The following is a 21,506-nucleotide window of genomic DNA, read 5'->3' on the forward strand; positions in this document are numbered from 1 at the left end:
CACGATGTTTATCACTGAATAGTGCTCATGTGATGACTTTTAATATGAATATCAGCACCCATGTCTGCGTTTTTAGATCTGAAATCTTTTATTCATGGGTATGACCATCATTTCTGTCTGTAACTTTAGCAACACACCTGCTTGACTATCTGCAATATGACAACCCAAACTATAAAAATCAAGTTGTAATTAACTGGAATTGCTGTTTAATCTCATGTCTGTTCACTACAGTACAAAAGGCCATTCTCTCATTAACTTCACTGCTCTTTTTCTCGCTGTAGTCTCTATTTAAATCTTCTCTGGTTGAAGCTGTGTCTGGGTACAGTGACCATGAGTGCATCGGAGGAAGGGAGGAGTCTATGATGGTGGTGGCAGGGGACAGAAACGACAGAGCTGGGGAGAGGAAAATGAGAAGAAGACCCTGGCTTATGGGGCTGTTTAATCTCTGCAGGACCGTCAGATGGCTTTGACAGAGCACAGGCACCAATTAGGCTGCAAGATTAGGGGGCTTTGTACTTCTGAAAAGCTTCTGGATGGACCTTTTTTATTTTTCCTTCCTGCCTCGCCTTTATATCTTCACCGGGACTCCTCACCTTTCCTTAACCCTACCGCTCACTCCCTTCCTCCCCCCTTTCTGTCCTCCTGCAGCTCTGCGATCTGCTCCTTAAAATCTGCGATTATATCTGGCTAGACATTGAGAGGAGGGGATTAATAAGGCAGCTTGTCAGTGTGGGTTGACAGGGCTGCACTGTGAATTAGCAGACCAAAGAGGGGGCACGTTGAATGTTTACTGGGGTCTTCAGTGTCCGCTGATCTGGATATGGAGCCAACTTTCAAAGAGTTCAGGTCCCATCTGCACAATGTAAGGCTACAGCGCCAAGCCTGGGAACATTGTACTTAAATCTGAGTCTATTTTGTCCTCTTAAACTCCTTTCTTTATTGATGTATTGTTTTTGTGCATATTATTGCCTAAAATAGGCTCATGTAATGGGTATGGCATCTACCGCTTGCCTTCTATAGTTGTTTACATATCAGCTAGTCTGTCTAGCTTGTGCTCAAATCACTGCTGTGCACATACACACATATTTACACACACTTGCACAGACACACTGCTCCTCATGAGTACATGGAAACAATGACAGGAAGTACATTAGCGGGACTTCCATTGTATCTCCCCATACATTCACGCTTCCTGAGCCGGGTGTGGGTGATGGTGAGAGGGACACAGGGTGGAGTGAGGAGGTGTACACGGAGAGCTCCCCCAGTGCTTCGCCGCCCATTGTTGACATGGGGTGGGTGTATATGTCTGGGCCAGGAGATCCTTTAATCCTGCAGCCTTCTGCTGCATGTTGCATCAGCTATGGAGCTTCTTGAGCTCTCTGGCCTGGAAGTGTTGCGGTTGCTGACCTGCGGTCAGTTTTGTTGCTTCACCTCTGGGGATACCAGTAAGGATTAGGTCAGGGCAAGCTGGTCCTATGTCAGCACACGTGCTGTAAAACTGACTTTAACTCAATTAGTTGTCATGCCGCTGAGGGACAGATGGTGGGAAGGTGGGAGTCACCAAACCGCAGGAATGCCCACAACAGCTTCTGTGGTCATTTTAATTGTAACTGAAACAATAGTCAGGCAGGGAGCTGTTTATTCCAAGTGTGTGTGACTGTTTTGCCCTTTTTACTTTGACTGAGTCATTTAAATTGTTTTTGTATTTTAATGCAGACACTTTATGTCCTTGGCAGTTATTTTGTTCTGACTTTCTCTTTTCCCCCTCTTTTGCTTTCTGTGTTTAGGTTTGTCACCACCCAGACTGTCAAGACCTGAATAGCAAAAGCCCCCTCCACCTGTGTGAGTCATGTGACTCACGCTGCCATTCAGAGAATTCAGACAACATGCACTTTGACCGGCACCCCCGATTTGACTTGCAACCTCAAGGTAGACTTGCATGATTTCTTTATTTGGTATCCCTCCCTGAGCAGGATGACGCTGCAGGATGACGCTGCAGGCCATCGCTGCGTAAATGTCAAGGACTCAGAGTTGTTGTTATTGTCTAAATAAGGTAGATCGTGTAAATCATTTTCCTCTTGCACAGCTCAACGTGCGTTTGTCGCGAAATTCCACATTTGCACATTTTGTAATTTGAGTGAGCGTTGTTACTTTTATTGAAGTAAAAATTTGTCTTCCACTCTATGCAGACAGTTTTGGCTTCAATCGTGCCAGCAAAGTTCCAGTCAGTTATTTTGTAGAAACTGTGCAACCCCAGTACAAAGCACCTTGAGGCAACTGTTGTTCTGATTTGGCACTATATAAATAAAATTGAACTGAATGGACATTTGTAGGGATGCATCCTTAAATGTACGGCCGAGCAACGTGCCCATATAAAAGAGAATCTGTATTGTTTTTAACACATGCTGTGAATGGAAGAATGAATAAGTTACAACAGTGATTTATGTGATCTATAGTGTAGGGATTTGTTTCGTTTGGTTTTATATCTTTGCAAAAAGAAACCACGATGTAGTGGAAATGCAGGAACTGCAGGTAACTGTCACTGAACTTCCTTGTTTGTCGAAGGATGCTATGTTTTTGTTCTATATCTGAAGTAAAAACTGTTACCATTTACATAGACTGAGAGCAGAATTTTACAATAATCATCCAGACAGTCCTGTACAAACCAGAAAAATGATCTTTTCATTCTTTTGCAGTAAATAACTTTTAAGAAAAGTTGAATTAACTACCACTTATCCGTTTATTAACAATGCAAATTAAAATTTGTTACAATAAAGGTTAACTTAGTTGTGAAACAACACAGAGAATGACTGCTGTGATTTGTTAACCTTTAGCCTCCATCCTGGCTCGGAACGTATCCACACGCTCCTGTCCCCCACGGACCAGCCCCCCCTCGGACCTGGAGGAAGAGGATGAAGGGAGCAGTGACCGTGGGTCAGTAACCCTCTGTTATGTCATACCAGTGTTCCAGTTTTCCTCCTGCTTGCCTCTTTTCCTCTCTTATTCCCTGCATGCTATAGGATAAATTGGAGCCATAAAGCATGTCGCCTGTCAGATCTCATTAAAATTTGTGATGCAGACAGATGAAGACGGCACTTTCTCATATGTTGGGCTTTTTTGAAGTGCTGCTTCATGTTAGGGGTGATGATGTGTTTGACTGTTTTGCAGGGAGCGTAAAACAGTGGGGATGAAACTGGTGAAAAAGAAACCACGGAGACGACACACTGATGTAAGATGTCATGCAAACACTTTAACCCATGCTGTGTTCTTGGAAGGAATCCAGGAAGATTATATGATATAGACAAAGAGTTGTTAAATACAGCAGCTGCCATTTTTCTCTGTACCAAGATATGGCGTGATAGCACCTTCTAGGCTGTTCTTTGTCTGAGCCAGGCAGTGTAGTATGAAGGAGCCCCCCTGTGGCTCTGCTGAGAGCCTGCATACAGCCGGACAGCCCGTCCCACCTGTGTAAACTCACAGTCCCTCTGTTCTTCCTGCAGGACCCCAGTAAGGAGTGCTTCAGCCTCAAGTTTGACCTCAATGTGGACATAAAAACAGAAATTGTACCTGCTATGAAAAAGAAGACACTGCGGTGAGCATTGTGTTAAAAACTGAATTAAAAAGTTTTTAAAAACAGTTTATATGATAGTTACATTTTATTTCTCTTCGTCACGTCTTACCAGAGAGGTTCTAGGTCCTGTGTTTGAAAGGAATGGCATTGAGTTGTCCCGGGTGGACTTGTTCCTCGATCAGTCTAACACGCCACTGTCCCTCAACTTCGAGGCCTACCGTTTTGGAGGACACTACCTCAAAGTGAAAGGTAAAACCAAACAAGTACTTAAGTTGATGTCAAATTATGAGTCACGATTCGTACAAATAGCGCTTGTGGCTGATTTATCGCTGTCGACTGTTGCAGAAGATGAAACAACTTCTCAGCAATGAAATCTTTTTAGATATGCAAGACTAAAATTTATGGCTGTGTTTTATTACAAAGAGAAACTGGCCTGAACACAGAGCGAGTTTAAGGGCAGATGAAGGTTCAGGAAGAGCAGTGAAGAATATGGTATTCAATTATCAGATTCATTTTGAAGATCCTCTACAAAAATCCACTAATCATCAGCACGACAGAGGCCAAAAGAGCAATACTGTAATTTTTCCACATCATATTTCCTGTGACCCCCTCACACGAATCCTGAGTATACGTTTCCCATAAAGACGCAGAAGCTTTATTTCACTGTGATATGACTGAAGCAACCAAAATACATCATGTACAATACTTTTAAAATCCTAATCAGTAAAAATTTTGTCCCAGGTTGATTTATTTTTTGTAATAACCCAATAATAAGCAGAACAAAGTCAAATGTTGCCAAATGTCTCCCCTTTAATTGCAGAAAATGCCTTCTTTTGATGCATTTTGCAGCCCTTCACCTGTAAATGACTATTGAATTTTGTCTCAAATTCATGAGCTGATCGCATGAGATTCGGTAAAACAAAGATCATGCAAATCTCATCAACAAATCAAATTATTTCCTCTCTTCTTTAAAATAGCTGACATAACTGCAGGTCCGCAGCTTGTTTAGGATATTTTTTTGGTCAGTTATTCAGTTGCTGGACAAAAAAAAGACTGTAAGAAACCTCTTTAAATCAATTTCAATAGCACAATGAAATGACCCACAGGAAAAGTGGAGCTTTTGTTGTTTTTCCTAGAAACCGAGCAGTCTCGTCCTCGGCAGCAGCATTTTAGACGTTGCACTGTTCTTACCTCTGTGCCTCTTTAACAATGGTTAATCGAGACGAATGAGGCTGGCCAGTTTCCTCTCACACCCGTGTTTCTGACAAGCAGGAAAAAGGAGTGGACTGCGTCTTTTGTAATATACTAGTGATTAAAACTACACGTGGAAAATGTGTCACTGATCTGTTCAATCTTGTTCCAAAAGTCTCATGAAAATTCTCACTAATTTCACTGACTAAACAGCGATATGAGTCTTTAGACTTTCCCTAATTTTTTCCAGGGTGGAAACTGGGTGAAATGGCTCCTTCTCCACTTTTTCGCTTTTAGATGAAAGGCCCATTAGAGCCGCTCATAATGAGATCCAGTACCACGAGTAATTGCTCTTCTTTGAAATTGTCCCCTCCCACTCTCTCACCTCTTGACCACAGACTGGAGTTACATACAGTCTCAAAAATATACAGAGGTCAAAGGTAAACAGTTCACAGCTGTTCGGTCGCATGAAGTCTGAGAATCTATGTTGTTCTGCTCTAGTCTGTTCTGGTCCTGTAAACACTTGAAGTTAAATCATGGTCTCTCCTGAGTTTTAACATGAATTTAGTTAGAACTAGTTTTAGGTTTTCTCTTTAAGTGAGCACTTTCACCAGGGATATTTGTTTTTGTTGCATGATTTCTAAGATATTTACCTGAAAGGTGAGAAGTTTCCACTGCCCCAAAGTGACCCAAAAACACACCACTGCAGGTTTAATTTAAGCCCAACATTCGATTTGTATTAACCCGTCTACTGTGTTTTTAAGAGGCTGTAAAAATGTAAGAAAAACCATCACACCCCATTCTGTTGGGTGCTGGTCGGAGTTCAAAAAAAGTCCAAACTCAGAACAAAAGTCAGTTTGAAGAGAAAACTCTTTGGCATTTTTTCTGCTATAAAAGATAAATAATGACTTAAGACTTTTCCAGTATTTCTTCCACACAGCTTGACCTTTTTTTTTTTTTTTTTTTTTTTTTTTTTTTGTGTGTGTGTGTAGCTCGGCCAGGCGATGAGCTGAAGGTGGAGCAGGGCGTGAAGGACTTGCGGTCTCTCAGCCTGCCCAACATGAAGCCGCCTGGAGTCCAGAGCCCCTACATCCTCGCGCCAGGCAGTGAGAAGGTGGAGCATGGGTCTCTCGGACGCCGCGAAAGCATAGATCTGTTGGTGAGTTACGTTTGGGACAAACGGGTAAATATTTGAAAACGATTAGATTCGAACACCACCTCTGTGAACAACACTTTGCACATAGACACGCCCTTCATCCTTTTTTTGGTTTTGTTTTTGCGCCACAAGCTTTATCATTTTCCATATCACCTGTTTCTGTTGTCCATGGGCTCCTCCTCCTAGTATCTCATCATGATCTCATTATGACCTCATTGTCTTCCATTAGCGTTATCGGCACTGCAGAATCTTGGGCATCTATTTGAGCCTTCTGCCAGACTCAAATCTTCTGCCAGCTCTTCGTGCATCTATGAGCACACACGCATGCATGTGCATGCCGCGTCGTACTGCCGACTGAACCTTTGAATCTCACATGATGATGAGTCACTCAGGAACTCTCTCTGCTATACTTCAGCTCTTCCTGCAGCACCAGGAAGCGCCTGTTTTGTTACTGATGAGTGATGCTAAAAGGCCAATAGAGGCTTGCAGGATCCCGATCCACTTGGCTGCCAAACACGCAGCTTGGAAATGGTGCAGACGGTCATCGGGTTCAAGTTGTGGCAAATAATGTGCTCGCTGTAGCTCTCGAAACAGTTTTCAGCATGCAAACTTTGATTTTTAGCACAAATAGACATTAGTCAGGCTTTAGCACTGGCACTGTATCTAATCCTCCCTTAATCTGTGAAATGTTTTTGATTATTGCTTGAAACACTGTTTAGTCTGTAAAAAATCATGAAAAATGTTCCTAACAGCTTCCCAGAACGCAATATAATGTAATCAGATAGCGACGCTGCTCACTAAACACCCACCCGTGCAATGTTGTGACATGTCCCAAACTTTCGATATACTTCACAATAACAGTAGCAGATTTTTCTCCCTGAACCTTTTGGATTTTTTGAAACAATGGGCTTTTCATTTCAGGCAAAGTCAGGCTATTATTTCTAATTGCAACCACAGATTTTTGCCACGTGAAACAACTGTCTGTTGCAAATTAGCTTAGCTCCATGTCTCTGTTTGGAAAGCTTGTCTTGTTCTGAATTCAGAGCTGACTGATCATCAATTAAGGGTCTTGTTCTTAAAAGACAAGTACCAACACGTTCTGTCTGGAGCTTCTGCAGAGAAGAGTAAAGGTCCCCAAATCCCATAAAGAGCTGAATTGTGTTAAACTGTGATTGCATGCAGACGCTGCTTAAAAATGTGGGAATGCCTTGAGTGGATGTGACGGTCACGAATGACACTTTTAAAAGAAAAAAGGTTGTTTGGGTGAGAGGTCAGTGGCCTATTTTGTCTGGCCAATAGTCTGAAAATTATAAGTATATTAAGATATACACACTGGCTACTTTATTAGGTACACTTTGCTAGTGTAGTAGTTTCACATGATTTGAGTTTTGCGACATGTTGTGTTACAATGTTGGAAGCAGCCATCAGCAGAATGGATGCACTGTGGTCATAAAGGGATGGACATGATCAGCAACAATGATCAGGTAGTATTTCAATTGGTACCAAACTGTGCCACTTTGGTGAGCCTGTGTGAATTTTTGCCTCACTATCCTGTTCTTAGCTGACGGGAGTGGCACCTGGTGCGGACTGAAGCTGATTCAGCTTCACTCGCACCTCGGGGAGTGGTTGAAGCAAGATGGCGCCTGTGTTTGGCTTTGCCGCTTGTGCCGTTAGTACAGCTCGCTGATATAGTTTTATACTGGCCGCTATTGTCACTTGCAATATTATTTTTACCGTCCTGTGTTTTGATTTTGTCTCTGCCACCAATACTTATGATTGGGGCACACTGTTGTATATCAAAGATTCAATGGAGAGCTACTTTGACAGCTGGGACAATTACAGGAAATTTTTCCCTCCACCCTTTGTGTGTTCCTCACCTGAGTGCATGTTACCGTACATATCGGTGGGATTTAACACAAAGAAAAGAAGAAGTAGGGGAACCAGGGCCGGTGTCCAGGTGCGACTGAGAAGGTACCGAAGATTAGCTTCTTGGATGTGGGAAGATTCCCGGTGCTTACGACCAAAGAGAAGATCTCATATCACTCAAGTTTTGGCCTCCCTTCACTGTTAAATTTTAGTTCTAACCTTTAGGGCCCTACATGGTCAAGCTCCTCAATATTTATCTGACCTGCTGAAACCACATTCATCTTCTCGGGCTTTAAGGTCATTAGATCAGAGACTGCTGGTGGTACCGCCCACTCGTTTTAAAACTCGTGGTGATCGGGCCTTTCAGACTGTGGCACCGCGGTTGTGGAATTCTCTTCCACTGTCTCTTCGCTGCACGGACTCCATTGATTCTTTTAAAAAACAGCTGAAGACCTTTTTATTTAGAAAAGCATTTGATTAATTTCCTCTTATGCTGTTTTTATAGTTTTATATTGTTTTATTTGCTGTTTTATTTACTGTTATATTGTTTTATATTTCCATTTCCTGTGTTCTAAAGCACTTTGTGATTTTTTTTTTTTTTTTTTTTTTTTTTTTAAATCTGTGAAAAGCGCTATATAAATAAATTTTACTTACTTACTTACCTTTCTTATAACGAGCGGTTATTTGATTTACTCTCAATACTTGATCAGCTGAGTTTGGTCATCCTGCTGGCCTCTGGCATCAACAAGGAATTTTCAGAAAAGTTGCACTTGTTTTTGTGCGTTGAGTTGCTGCCATGTGATTGGCTGATCAGATATTTCTGTATATGTCTGTATGACTGAAACTGTAATCAGCATCAGCTGGTGCAGTATCTGGTTGCAATTAAATAAGATTTTCTAGATGATGCTATTTAGAAAAAAAAACTTATTATAAGCAGTCTCTCCATAACATTGCTTTGACTGATGTTCTGAACAACATAGTATGAGTGGTGACTTGTATTGTCGTGTTTGCTTGTTTGTTATAAGCAGATATTCAAGTTTTCCCATAATGTGGTCATCACTTTCCAGTCTAGTAGCATGTCTTTGTGTACTGGTTGAGAGTAACCCCATATCCTGAACCAGTGTAGTAAGATTTGTCACATACTACTTGTACTGTAGTTTACATTTGTAGTTTTCTCAAGTTCAGTCAGTTTTGCTTTGTCAGATGTCATTTAAGTTGCGTCAAACATTGGTTGCTAATCATCCCAGAGGCAAGTCGGCACGTCGAGTTTGATTGTGTGTGTTCGTATACGCGCTGTGAGCAGATGTCATTGTTGCCTTGGGCAGCAGAACGGGTAGAGGCTTGGTTAAAGCGTTTTATGGGTAATCTGTGAAGGTAAGTCATGAAGACGAGTCATCAAGCTGTGAAATAAACACTGGAGGTTGCTCAGGAACCCAGTTTTAGTCATACAGTCTGACCTGTTGCACAGTGGAATATTTTGCGTTCTTTACAGGACTCTTACTACTGAGCTTCAGTACCCACAGTGCTGGCTCATGCTCGTCGGCCTTATTTACGCTGAATTTGAAAGAGTAATGAGAGTGACAACCCCAGTGCAGTCCTCATGGTGGCAGTAAAGTGCATAGCTCTACCAGAAGACACAGTAGTTTATCTCAAAATGTTAAGACACTCCTCTTGAGTAGTGGAAAAAGTGTTTAGAAACTTTAGAAAAAGTTTGTTTTTTTTTAATCGGCATGACTATATGGGAATTTCTTTATTTATATTTTATAATAGGTACCAAAAGGAAAACCTTTCACATGAGGGACAAAAATGAAAACTGACCCTGAATGACTCTGACCTTCAGCCCCTTGGGCAGAACTTACAAATTAAAAACAGACCTGAGTCTGTAATGGAAATCCCTGAATGGCGTCAGAAGCACATCTGAAAAGCATTGTCAGTGAACACAAATTCTTGGTGTACCTAGAGTTCACAGTTCAGACTTCACTATGCAGAGAAAAAAAGTGTATAAACAAGATCATCTTATCTGGGTCCAAGCTGGTGTAAAATAGACCGAGGTTTTTAGAAATCACGGGCGCCACGACCTGTGGGCTAAAGAGCAAAGGTGGTGAAGGTGGATGGCCATCTAGTTGTGTTGATATGGGGGTTTATCACTGTATCACCTGCACACGTGTAACGGTAACACTGATGCTGAAAATTGTAATATATACAGTTCTGAGAAAAATGTTGTTCAGACATTTTTAGACCTGGCAAAACCACAATGATGCCATTCGATGCATTATCAAAGGAACAATATGGCGAAGCTGACGCCAGCCTGCTGAGAAACTGAAATCTTATATTTAGCAGGAATGCTGAGAAATCAGTTTCAGATTTGCATGAACTGGTTTCCTCATTTCCCAAATGCTAAAACACAATGATGCAACAGAGTGGTCAGCATTTCCTCATCTTTCCTAACAGTTCTGACACCGCATCACGGGTTCTATTTTCTGGAAATGGGAAGCCAGTTTAATGATTTAGAAGAAAGGGAAGAAACCCTGTGATTCACTTTGGTTAGTGGCCCGTATTTTATGTCAGCTGTAGCTTGGAACTTTGTTTGAGCACTGAGGAGCCTCTTTGTGTCTCTGTGATAGCAGTTTTGGCACTAACTGTTCAACGCACGCATATCTGAGTGTGGAACGACATCAGCTTGTGGCCAAACCCTGTCCCTTCTCGACAGAATTAACCCTTTTGTCTAAATGAGGCGTTTCATGTTTATTATCACATGGTTCCTATATTATGGTTCCTGGCACTTTTGTGATAGGCTAGAAATAGCTTTCGTGATCGAGAATGATTGTTTTATGATGCTGATTATGAAAGATGCAATCCAGCCCTGCTGATAGTTTCCATATAGCCCTGTATGCAACCTCTGCGATGCACTTAATTGCACCATTTGCCAGTTATTTCTCCCTTTGTACCTTTTGCACCACATCCCCTTTGATTAAGGGTGCCTTCTGACCTGCAGAAGACCTGAGGTCCAGCTAATTCATTTGTGTTTATAAGGGTTGTTTGTTTATTTGTTGATCAACTGTAGTTACATAATTTTATTAAGTTCAAATCTCTGGAAGCTGAGACCCTTCCCCATTTATTTGGTAAGGTGACCTTATTAATCCCAAGGGTTAGTGCCCAGATTGATATCAAAATTGAGCAAAAAGAAAACTTAAAAGATGTTTAAATGTTTCTCTCACTGTTAAACAGAAGCTTCGAGATGCAAAGTCAGAGTCACAAGCTTGTTTTCCCTTTTCCCTACAACAGAACCTGAGATCTTTCACTTTTACAGCTCTCATAAAGATAAGGCAGCCATGTTCCAGGACCTTGTCACTGTCAGAAAAACATGATTGATGATGATAACTCTGATTAGTGTTCTCACCGTTGTAATATAAAGTCCATTTGTTGCCATAGAACTGTAAATACAACACAGAAGCGGCTGACCTCTGGTAGTTTGCCTTGCTCCTCTGACTGGGTATGATTCAGGCTGAATAAAAGAATTCAAAAATCTTTCAACTTTAAACACTATTCTTTTATCAAGAGGTCGCAAATCCAGTGTCGGGGTTCGGTTTACAGTTTGCAGTTGGATTGTGTTAGCTTTCAAAGGGAGCTGGTGTTGGGTAATGGATCCTCCATATGTGTTTTAGGGCTCTGGCCTCCCATAATGCACTCTGCCCTCACGTTAGGAAAAACATTTGGTAATCCTTTTGTGACACAGAAGAAAAAGCTGGAGAAAAAGCTGGCACTGAGCTTCTGGTGAAATTTATGTACCAGTCCCACATCCGAGCACTTTTCATTTAAGATTTGACACGTTTAGCTTCTCTTTGTAAATATTTTTGGTGAAACTTGATGTTTTGAAACCTGTTATGCTCATGACCAGCTATGTGTTTTTGTTACCAGCTTCTATTAGAGTAGTTTTACACGATTCACAGATCAAAATAATCCTGATTTATTGTGTAGTGCGCTTTGGTGCAGCTCAGTTTATTCACTGTCTTAAGTCGATTTATCTCCTCTCCCTTTAAGGCAATGCGTCCTTTAACTCTCTCCTGAGTGGCTGAGCTCCATAAACATAATATTTGAACAGCTGATGTGTCGGGCTTCTGTGCTTGCAGCCACAGCTGCAATTATCATAGTCTGCAAGGCTGACACTATTGGAAAAAAACTGTGTAAAGCAACGTTTTTAGAGCTTTATAATTCTTTGTATAATTCTTTAACACATCACAGCCTGATGACTAATTATTAAGAAAAGAAAATGATTGATGCAGCGATCCAAAATATAAACCAGCATCCTAGTTTGGATTTCAAAGATATCCTTTGTGCATCCATTATGGCATACAAAAATTGCATTTCTACCATAGTTTTGCAGAAAAAAAATGTAATTAACACATTGAAATACTTTATTTTATTAATATTAATACTAATACTTGTATGTGCTGGACACACGTTGTCTCATACTACATTTCTGTTCTCAGTTTTTAATCATCAGAGGCTTTGAGTTTCGAGAAAGCAGCTCTCTTATTCACAAGGGCTCGCCCCAGAGAGTTGTTTAACTTGTCAGATTCTTGGTTTGTAGGGATTTGCGTCTCCTCCTGGGATCAAACCAGGGGCTTGTTAGGCGAATGTGTAAACCACTACACTGCCTCATGTTGCGTTTGCTGACTTTAGATATTGTGACAGTTTTATATTGAGTGTGTGGAGACTATTACCTTGATCTGATAATTTCAAACAGGATATTTTTTATTTAATAGGGCTGGTGACCCTCACGTTTCATATCCACTCTTGAAGATTGCTTGTAGCCTCTCGAGTGTAACGATTTGTTGCTTTATTATCTGATAGAAGGAAATAAAGAAAGGAAATCTTGTGTCGTAGGTTTGGCTCACTTACAGTTAGTAGTTACAGTAATTCCAAAAGGAACAGAAACTCCCAGCTTTGTCTTAAGGTTGTAAGAGTAACAGTCTGGTATTCGCCATGCCGCCACAGTTGATAATGTTGTTTCATAACAGACGGGTTGCTGGGAAAATACTCTGGAATTGCTGTAGCTAACAAAAGGCCAAAAAAAGCCTTCAGGACTTGAGAAACTTGATAATGTAGACAGACTAATTGTCAGCTGATGACACAGAGTTGGGAGTAATGTTATGTCTCCTTTTATTTTTACGCATTTTAGTCACCTTTAGAGTGTTTTTTGTTACTGTATTCGTGTTGCAGGAATCGACTCATACAGTGCCCTCAGTGTGCTTTCGTTTGTTTTGAAATGCAAGAGAAACTGACAGGAGCAATTGTCTTTATTTCCTTTTAAATCAGGTCATACAGTGTGTTTCAGTCCCCGTGTTACACAGCTGTGGATGTTAATGTGGTGCTCTTGTGTTTCAGACTATCACATCAAGGACTCGTCTTTCACTGTCTGACCTGTATGATAGTTTGCAAACTGGGCAGCTTTGATCTAACAAAGAAATCATTCTGAATGACAATGCTTCAGTCAGCAGCGGTCACGCAGGGTCATTACTGCTGGATTGATCTTAAGAACTGAACAGAAACATGAGCGCTTTGTTTGAAAAAATAGGGTGAGAAGTGCCTCTGATTGACCTGATAAGTATGAATGTTAGACTTTGATCTCTTGCGTGCACACGGTGCCATTTCATTCGTGACATCAGCTCTAGCTAATAGATCACTAATCACTATATATCCTTTATATCTTATTAAAAAACAGACATCTTACTGTAGATTTGAGTTGCAATTCCTCTCTGGATAATGAATTATTTGATTAATTCTAGTAAAATTATTTTTCCTGGCAGATCAGCCAAATATATTAAAATTTAAGTTCCTTTAATCTGAGGATTTTTCAATGGCTTTGCCTTTTGACCTATTAGTGCGCAATAAGGACGCTGATATTTTGTTAAGTGAATAATCAAGGAAGCGATTGATAGATTCACTGATAAAAAAAATAATCGTTAGTCATTCTCCAGTGGAAATTGGCTATTTTAGCTATCAGTACGTTTCAGACTAATCGTTAGCATTTGTGGCTTCTTAAGATTATTTGTAAAAAGTCCCAGTAATGGTGTATCTGGACCTATTAGATCTATTAGCTGCTGAAACTAGCTCATTTTTCTGTGTGAATACTTTAGATGATTCATGTCTTTTGTAGAATTACAGTAATTATGTTAGCTGTTAAGAGTCCATTATGAATTCCCCATATAGTGTGGGAGGTGCCAAAACCTGAGAAGGGTGAGGAGGCGTGTTCGTGTGCTGGAAAGACAAAGGACTTCCCCTAATGCCTGGAGGAGGAGATTTCTGCAGAGCAGACACACACACACACACACACACACACACACCTTTATGATTGTGATTGTGTGACCTTTGGTCTTCAGTACACAGTACCTGAAGGCTTAGGCAGACAGAGTGAGACTTATGCAAGAGAAGAAAGTGTGATGCTTCTCTCCGCTTGCACTGTTGTCAGGACTGAGCTTTCCTGGAAATGAATTCCTAAATTTACTGGAAGTGCCTCTGCTTTTCTGATTACTCTGGACCCTTTTTTCCCCCAAATCGGGGGTCTTATTTATTTAATTTAATTTTTTTTCCTGTGGAAAATGGTTCGTTTTGTCCGTCTTACATCCTGGCGCAGCTGGGACCTACTGAATGTGGACACGGAGATTCCTGAACCACCGACACCAACATTAACTGAGAGTCAGGTGAGAGGCCTGTTGATTGGTCAAAGTGCAGTGGAAGATATGAGTATTTTTACTGCTTTTCTTTGTCTAAAAAAATTATGTTTTTGTTTTTTAGCTGCAGTGAACAAATAATAGAGTCCTTTTTTTAAAAATGGCGAATATTTGGCACATGTGTGTTGACTAACGTGGAGTTTCTCTCAGCTTTAATTTCCTGGTTAAGCACACGTTATGTGTGTTTTACTGCTTAAGCTGGTGTGTATTCAAGCTTTGAGGAAGGTCAGTGTGCACACTTTTTCCCATCGTTAATCAACTTTCCTGATCAAGGGAAGTTGTTATCAGTTGCATAAAGGTAGTTGAAGGGGCACAGTGAGTAATGGGGGGGGGGGCACTACTTTTCTCTTTGTCACCACTTACTTCAATACAATCCCTTCCCATTTTATGATTGTTCTTCTTTACAGGCCAAGGTTGATGCTACAAACTACAGTGATAAGATAAGGCTGTGTGGGCAAGCTCGGTGCTTGATATCATTAACCTGACTGGCCCCAACTAGATCTGCTGAACAAGTCTGTTCCCAAATGGTGTTGCTTTATAACAGAGACCGCTCAGGTCAGGTTTACACAGTAGGCCCGAGGAAAAGCTTGTAAACATAATTAGTTGGGCAGAAATGAGTTGAGCGGCTTAATGTTTGCCACCAGATCCTCATTATGCCACCAAAACATAGGATCATAGAATATGTCTGTGTTGTCTGGTACCAGGATGGTGCTATTGGATCCTTTGAGTCCTATTAGTAGCAGGTTATGGCTGGGGTCTGTAGAGTTTGGGAACCAAACCAGCACCAGGTTTTGCAGTATGGCAGGGTGTGTAGCTGTGCTTGTTGGGGAGTGTCATCAAACCATTGTGTGTGCCAGGATTCAAAGTAATCCAGAAAAAACATTGTGTTGCAGGCGTTGTAACAAGAAGACCTATGTTAGTTGGTTTTATTATTGTGACTCATCTATATTTGGTCTGACTGAAGAACTAATGGGCAGTGTAATTACTAAGATAAATATAATTTCTTTGACTGTAATGTTTAGAGTTGTTACCAACTGTTGTATAGTTCTTGTAGTCAAGATCTATTGTTATGCTAATTATAATAATCTGATTAGATTTATTCAGTATGCCAAAGTGCCAATTACAACTTTTGTTTGATCTTCAGCCCAAAACCCAAATATCCTGAGATACTGACAAAAAAATAGCTAATGTAAACTCACACAACCCCAACAATCTCTGGACTTAATTCTCTCGTAATCTACTTTATCTAGAAAGTTCTGAGCCTTTTCTTTTTGAGAAGCTGTGCGCCCGCTCGAGCTTATCTGCTTGGCATAAGCAGCATTTTGAATGTGCTAAAACAAGCAAGTAAACAAAGGGGATTTCCCTTTTTGTCATTATTGGGGAATTTCTTTCCTTGTTTTGACTCCGTTGCCTGGCATTGTTTAAGGATCTCTAAAGCAAAACAGCGATTAAAGATGGCAAAGAATAATGGCTTTGCGTCCAAATAAGAGTAAAAAAAGAAGTATCCAAACTGCAATTTGCTTGCACTACAAGCAGGGCTAATCGGGGGGTGAATCCTTTGGGGGAGGGAAGAAAACCAAAGTGTGCCTGATTCACAAGCAGGGAGTTGATAGTTTATTTGTACTTCAGAGCAGCCTGTTGAGACTAAAGACCATTTGGCATCACCACAAGTACCAGGATGCTTGTTCAAACCAGGGAGCTCCCTGAAAGCTGCCGCAAAAGCTCCACCTCCTAATATTCAGATCAGCCTCCTCTGGTGCCTCCTCTTTCCTGCCCAACACAATGAGGCAGGATCCTCCTGGTTGCTATGACTTCTGGCCAGTGCGTGTGTGAAATGCAAGCAGGCTGGGCGCCTCAGTGAGTAGGTTCACCGCTGACTGTCGGAACAGCAGGGCAGGACACAGATACGTCCCGGCTCAAAGAGAAGCTGCGATCGGACTCTGCAGGACGCGGCGGGTAACCCGGATCCTGTCAGCTGGAATAGGCGTTTGCAGACTTATTGAAGTTCAAGTTCTGATGATGAAATAACGTGGGAGTGTTGTAGCTGTCATTCGACTTCTTTGACTGACTTTGCATCGGCTGAACTGAACAACGAGGACGACGTGGATGTGTGTTTCACAGTGGAAGTGGAAAGAGAGGAGGCGAGAGGTTGACAGAGAGCAGCAGCTGGCTCCAGAATGGGCTGCGATCCATGAATCCAATTGAAGGATTAGGATGGTTTTTGTTACTTTTGACATGCCGCTGGCTTCAATGGTGAGCACTGTTAATATGGTGGGAAACTGCTGATGGCATTTATCCCTTGGTGGTTATAATTACAACTTCCTGGCCTTGAGGCTGAAAGTGGTTTCCTCAAAAACAGGTTTTTAAACTGTTCACGGTGTTCATTTCTGATCCAAAGTTTCCTTCATGTATGCCATCTGATATGTAGAAATACTTTAGCTGCTTTTCTTTGCCATTATTACAGCCTCCTTTAAATGTATAAAACCCTGTTCTTTGATTGCCTCGTACAGCAAAGTCAGACAAATGAATCAGGTTTCAGTTTGACCAGTCGTGCGCTCTCAGTAGCACAGGGTTCAGATTTTCCCTGTTTGACCATGGGGACTCGGCACTTCCTACCACCTGTGTCCTTGAACAGTTGGACCAACAAAAAGTCCCTAAATGGCTCCATGCTCGTTTCCCTTTCAACTAAAGCGCCTCCAAATTTGTCCCTTTCCCCTCTTTCACTTTAGTTTTTGTTTTAAAGCCAAGATGTCACTCTGCAGTTAGGTCACTGCTCTCTTTGGTAATAACTCCTGAAAGATGAAAGGACTAAAAATTTAGATTTACTTACTCATTATGCAACCCTGTATAGGACACTTATGCACCTTCATTGTAGTTAAGTGGTACCATTAAGGCCCTCCTGAAATGAGTCTTCACAATGCAACATTTCAGCCAGAGTTTTTCATTTTTTAGCTTCAGTTTACATTCCATTGTGTAACATATACATGCTAGAAACATTTATGGTGACAGGCAGTTATCATTACTTTATCTTGAAAACCGTTTACATTTTACAAGTAATCAAGGCTTTTTATCTAGTCTTCTTGTTCCTGCAGTTTCCCCTAAAGTAAAAGTCAAGTGCAGTCTTAGTTTGCTTTAATCTGTGGTACATTTTATAATTTGATAGTCCTCAAATTATATGTCAGTTATTTGTAATAGTAAACTTTAGGCTGTGATGAATTAAAACTGGCTGTTTACTATTTTGTGAAATTTCACGAGTCAGACAGTTTTGGACCAGAAGAATTGGAAAGTGCATCTGTGATATCCATCAGTGCAGCAGCTTGGTGTTTTTACCACATTGTGTTTGTGTAGGCTTGTTTGTGTTTCTGGGGGGGTGATGAGTAAAAGAATTTCACTGGAATGGACGGCGAGTTTCAGAAATGGTGTCAGTGTCCAGGAATGTGAGTTCCTTTTGCTGTGTTTGAAGTGTGGCAGGGGTGTCGATGTCCTGCCTCTTGCTGACTCCTGACCAGCAGATTCTTCAGCATTGACACTCCGACGACAAAAACAACTGCTTCCTCAGATACTGAGGTGGCCCCTGTTTGTTTGCTTTGCTGCTGCTCGTAAAGTGTACAGAGATTGCATGAGCGAGGGCGCACGCCAGGGCCTGCTGACAGGGTAACAATGGACAGGGAACAATGGCCAGACTCGGCCGTCTGTTCTTTTGGAACAACCTCCCGCCTGCTCCTTGTGATGCAGTGAACATACACAGCGAGGAAGTGGCAGTCCTTCCCTCTCCTGTTTGTGTCCAGGCATTTGGATAGTTTTAACGGTCCTGTTGATGTCATCCCTGGCTCAGAATTCCCCTTTCAGATTTCCTGTTTGTCCTATCATTTCGTCATTGTCTCTTTCGATGCGTCTGGCTGGAAACAGTTATAATTCCCCTCATTCACTCATTGGATCTTTTTTTTCCCTCCTATTACGGTCTATCATGTAACTGCTTTTTGTCTGTTCTCTCTGTCTCGCAGGGTCAGGCCCGACGGAGGAAGAACATAACAGAGTTTCTGGGTGAGGCGAATATCCCAACCCCAGATGCTCTGGGACAGATCGGTGGCTCTCTACCTGCTGTAGGGGCTGGGCCCGACAGCTGGAAGAACCGTGCTGCCAGCCGCTTCAGTGGCTTCTTCAGTTCCAACGCTGGAGCGGGGTCTTTTGGCAAGGTAATGCCGACAGGGTTGCGATCACATGATCACAGAAGCGAGTGCAATCTCGTTCCAAGTGAAAGTGCTGCACTTTCTTTTGGCTATAAAGGGCTGTAGGAGGCAGGCTTGTTGCCCAGACGATGTCTGAGATTAAGAAAACATTAAAAAAACAAACAGAACAGTAGCAAGCAGCAGTGGGAGGGGGTCAGAAGGCCATATCCCCCTTGAGCCCTGGTGAAGTCATTTCCTTTCAAAGTTCTCCTGACTTGTTGGCTCACATACTTTCCACCCAGCAGCTCTGGAAATGAGTAGGTAGAGGAAAAGCCTTCTGTTAGCACTCAGTTTTATCCACTCTTATCTTGATTTTTAAAACACTATCCTTTCTGGAAATTTCCTACTTTTAACTTTTTATCACATGGCTGATAAACAAGTTTATCATAAGGAATGGAAAATAGGGAAGGCATAAACCTGGCTCTGTTTAAAAGGAACGCCGTCTGCCTTTCAGCTCTCGTTAAAGATCGCAAGGTTAACCTAAGCAAAGGCTTTCTCTTTCTGGATCAGAGGTTTTTGAAAATGATAATCAACTTTGATTCTAATGAAGGACAGGCACGCGCCCACACACAAACATGCCTTCCATTGTATTTCATCCCCTGAGGTCACATCCTTAACAGTGGCAGATGTCAAATGGAGACAGTTTCTGTCAGTCACCTGTCATTGCTGGGCCCATCCCTTTTCAATTTATTTGGTCCCCTTAAATCCCCTCAGGGCCAGAGATCCTGCACCTGGGTCTGGACCTTTGGCATCCTCCATATTGTAGGGTTAAACAACATTGAGCTGCTTTCACACCAAACTTTAGCGAGAAGTCCTAACTTTGGATCTTTTTCCCCTCCATACATTTCTGACTTTTTGTTGACTGTTTTCAAGAAGCACAATCCTCCCGCTCCGTTTCTTTCCACTGTTTTGTAGCACTCACCCCACTCCCCGTCTCCTATTGTTAAGATGGTCTCAATGCACGGAGCTCATTTTCATAACTACATAAGGCCTGCCAGCTTGAACAAAGACCTGAATAGCGGCCTAGGCGCCAGCAAGGACGGGATTGTGTATGCTTATAATACACAGACCCCTCTCTACTTACAGTTTGAATGTAACAATAAACAGTCACACAAATGGACAGTTACTTTTGCGTCTCTTCATGTTTCTGTTCAAAATAGTCACATCTGTTTTTGAAATTGTTTTTTATCTGATCGCAGGAGGTGGATCGACTGGAGCAGCTCCAGAGCAAACTCCAGACCTACTCATTGTTTGGATTGCCAAAGGTGCCACGACAGCTCTCCTTCCACCAGGACTCCTGGGAGGAGGAGGAGGAGGAGGTCGACCTATCCCTAGAGGACAGCTGGCAAACGCTACTGGACAACTCAGAGGTACAGTGCAGATAAGCAAACCACACAAACACACCCACTTTTGTCTTGTCGTGTATGCGCAGACATAATGGAAAAAAATCAGTTTCCTACTAGAATCAATGCAGATATTTGTAACTTCCAGTGGTGTAATGCTGAACCACGAATGGTTTGGCATTACAATTTCCTCATTCATGACATTACTTGCATGCATGCTGGTTTCTGGTGTGTGCACAATTCTTACTTCCTTATATCTATCTTTCTCATTCTTACACTCAACCTGATGCCTCTTTTCCTGAAATACTGGTTATAATGCACTTCGCTGTTATGTTACCACAAGGAACTGAATTTCTGTGCCGCACATCTCATGCCGTCGCCGAGTTGTTGCACATGGTAACGAGTTAACGAGTCCACGATCAATCAGCAGGGCTAGCGGTTATTGCTCAACACATACTGTCTTTCATACTGTAAATGTACTTCTGATTAGTTACACCGAACACATTACTGTCTTGATTGCTGAAACACAATAATGTTGGTGATGTGAGTTACGGTAAAAAAATATGAGAACATCACAAGGAAACAACTGTTGTTTTTGTTGCGTTGGGTGACAGATTTCCTGTGGAACTTTTAAGACAATAAGCAACCGTCGCGACTGACGTATGGATACAATTTACATTATAGCATGAAATCATAAGGAAGTATGCAGAAATAATAAAGATGTGTTTAATTAAAGAGTAAAGCGGAAAAATGGTTTGTTAGGCTCACACCATGTTGTACCACTTATCCTTATTCTAAGCAATCAGTAACTTGATTTGTTTTGAAAGTGAACATTTAGTTAATTGTTCATTTATTAATAACTAAAAGTTCTTGGAACTGTCCTTTAAGTCCTTTCATTTCTTACTTTTTTGTATATGTAAACAGTTTCTGAGGAAATATTGTTGGGGAGTTTTAGTATTTAGCTTAAATGTCTGATGTAATCGTTGTACTCCAAACTCTGACATGGGAATGAGGTGCGATTAAAATGTCTAATCTAAAGGAAGTTTACGCTAATATTGTAACAGTTGAGAGGAACGTATAAATATTGTGTATGTTTATGAATAAAATCTGTGTGTGCGCAGACACTGACAAGACGCCAGTTCCACCAGCAGGAAGCAATATGGGAGCTGCTGCACACAGAGGCTACCTACATAAAGAAACTCCGAGTCATCACTGATGTAAGTGCAAAGAATGCTTTTGTTGTCTGTTCACGCATATATAAATTGCATACTGTGTAAGATGAAGAGGGTTGTGTAGTGTAAAAGATAAGACATACAATGAAGCTCTTTTTCATTAGACATTGACAAAGTGTGGGGCCTATATCGCTGTCTAATAAACAAGGAGTTTAAGTTTAGACGTAACTGCAGTGCCTTACAT

At 41.5% G+C, this 21,506-nt stretch overlaps 1 protein-coding gene across 4 annotated transcripts in view; it reads left to right on the forward strand.

Moving 5' to 3' along the window:
• The window catches only part of plekhg5b (pleckstrin homology domain containing, family G (with RhoGef domain) member 5b), a 76,628-nt gene that overhangs the window by 49,612 nt on the left and 5,510 nt on the right, over positions 1 to 21,506 (forward strand). For all 4 annotated transcript variants that reach the window (XM_004560337.6, XM_076878217.1, XM_004560338.6 and 1 more), the window contains 9 exons: positions 1,788 to 1,929; positions 2,835 to 2,934; positions 3,169 to 3,229; positions 3,501 to 3,592; positions 3,684 to 3,820; positions 5,755 to 5,921; positions 18,523 to 18,714; positions 19,947 to 20,117; positions 21,212 to 21,307. In XM_004560337.6, coding sequence (XP_004560394.2) covers positions 1,788 to 1,929; positions 2,835 to 2,934; positions 3,169 to 3,229; positions 3,501 to 3,592; positions 3,684 to 3,820; positions 5,755 to 5,921; positions 18,523 to 18,714; positions 19,947 to 20,117; positions 21,212 to 21,307 — 1,158 coding nt within the window. The remainder of the gene's footprint in view (positions 1 to 1,787; positions 1,930 to 2,834; positions 2,935 to 3,168; positions 3,230 to 3,500; positions 3,593 to 3,683; positions 3,821 to 5,754; positions 5,922 to 18,522; positions 18,715 to 19,946; positions 20,118 to 21,211; positions 21,308 to 21,506) is intronic.

Source organism: Maylandia zebra, linkage group LG20 (assembly GCF_041146795.1).
Source record: "Maylandia zebra isolate NMK-2024a linkage group LG20, Mzebra_GT3a, whole genome shotgun sequence".
NCBI lineage: Eukaryota > Metazoa > Chordata > Actinopteri > Cichliformes > Cichlidae > Maylandia > Maylandia zebra.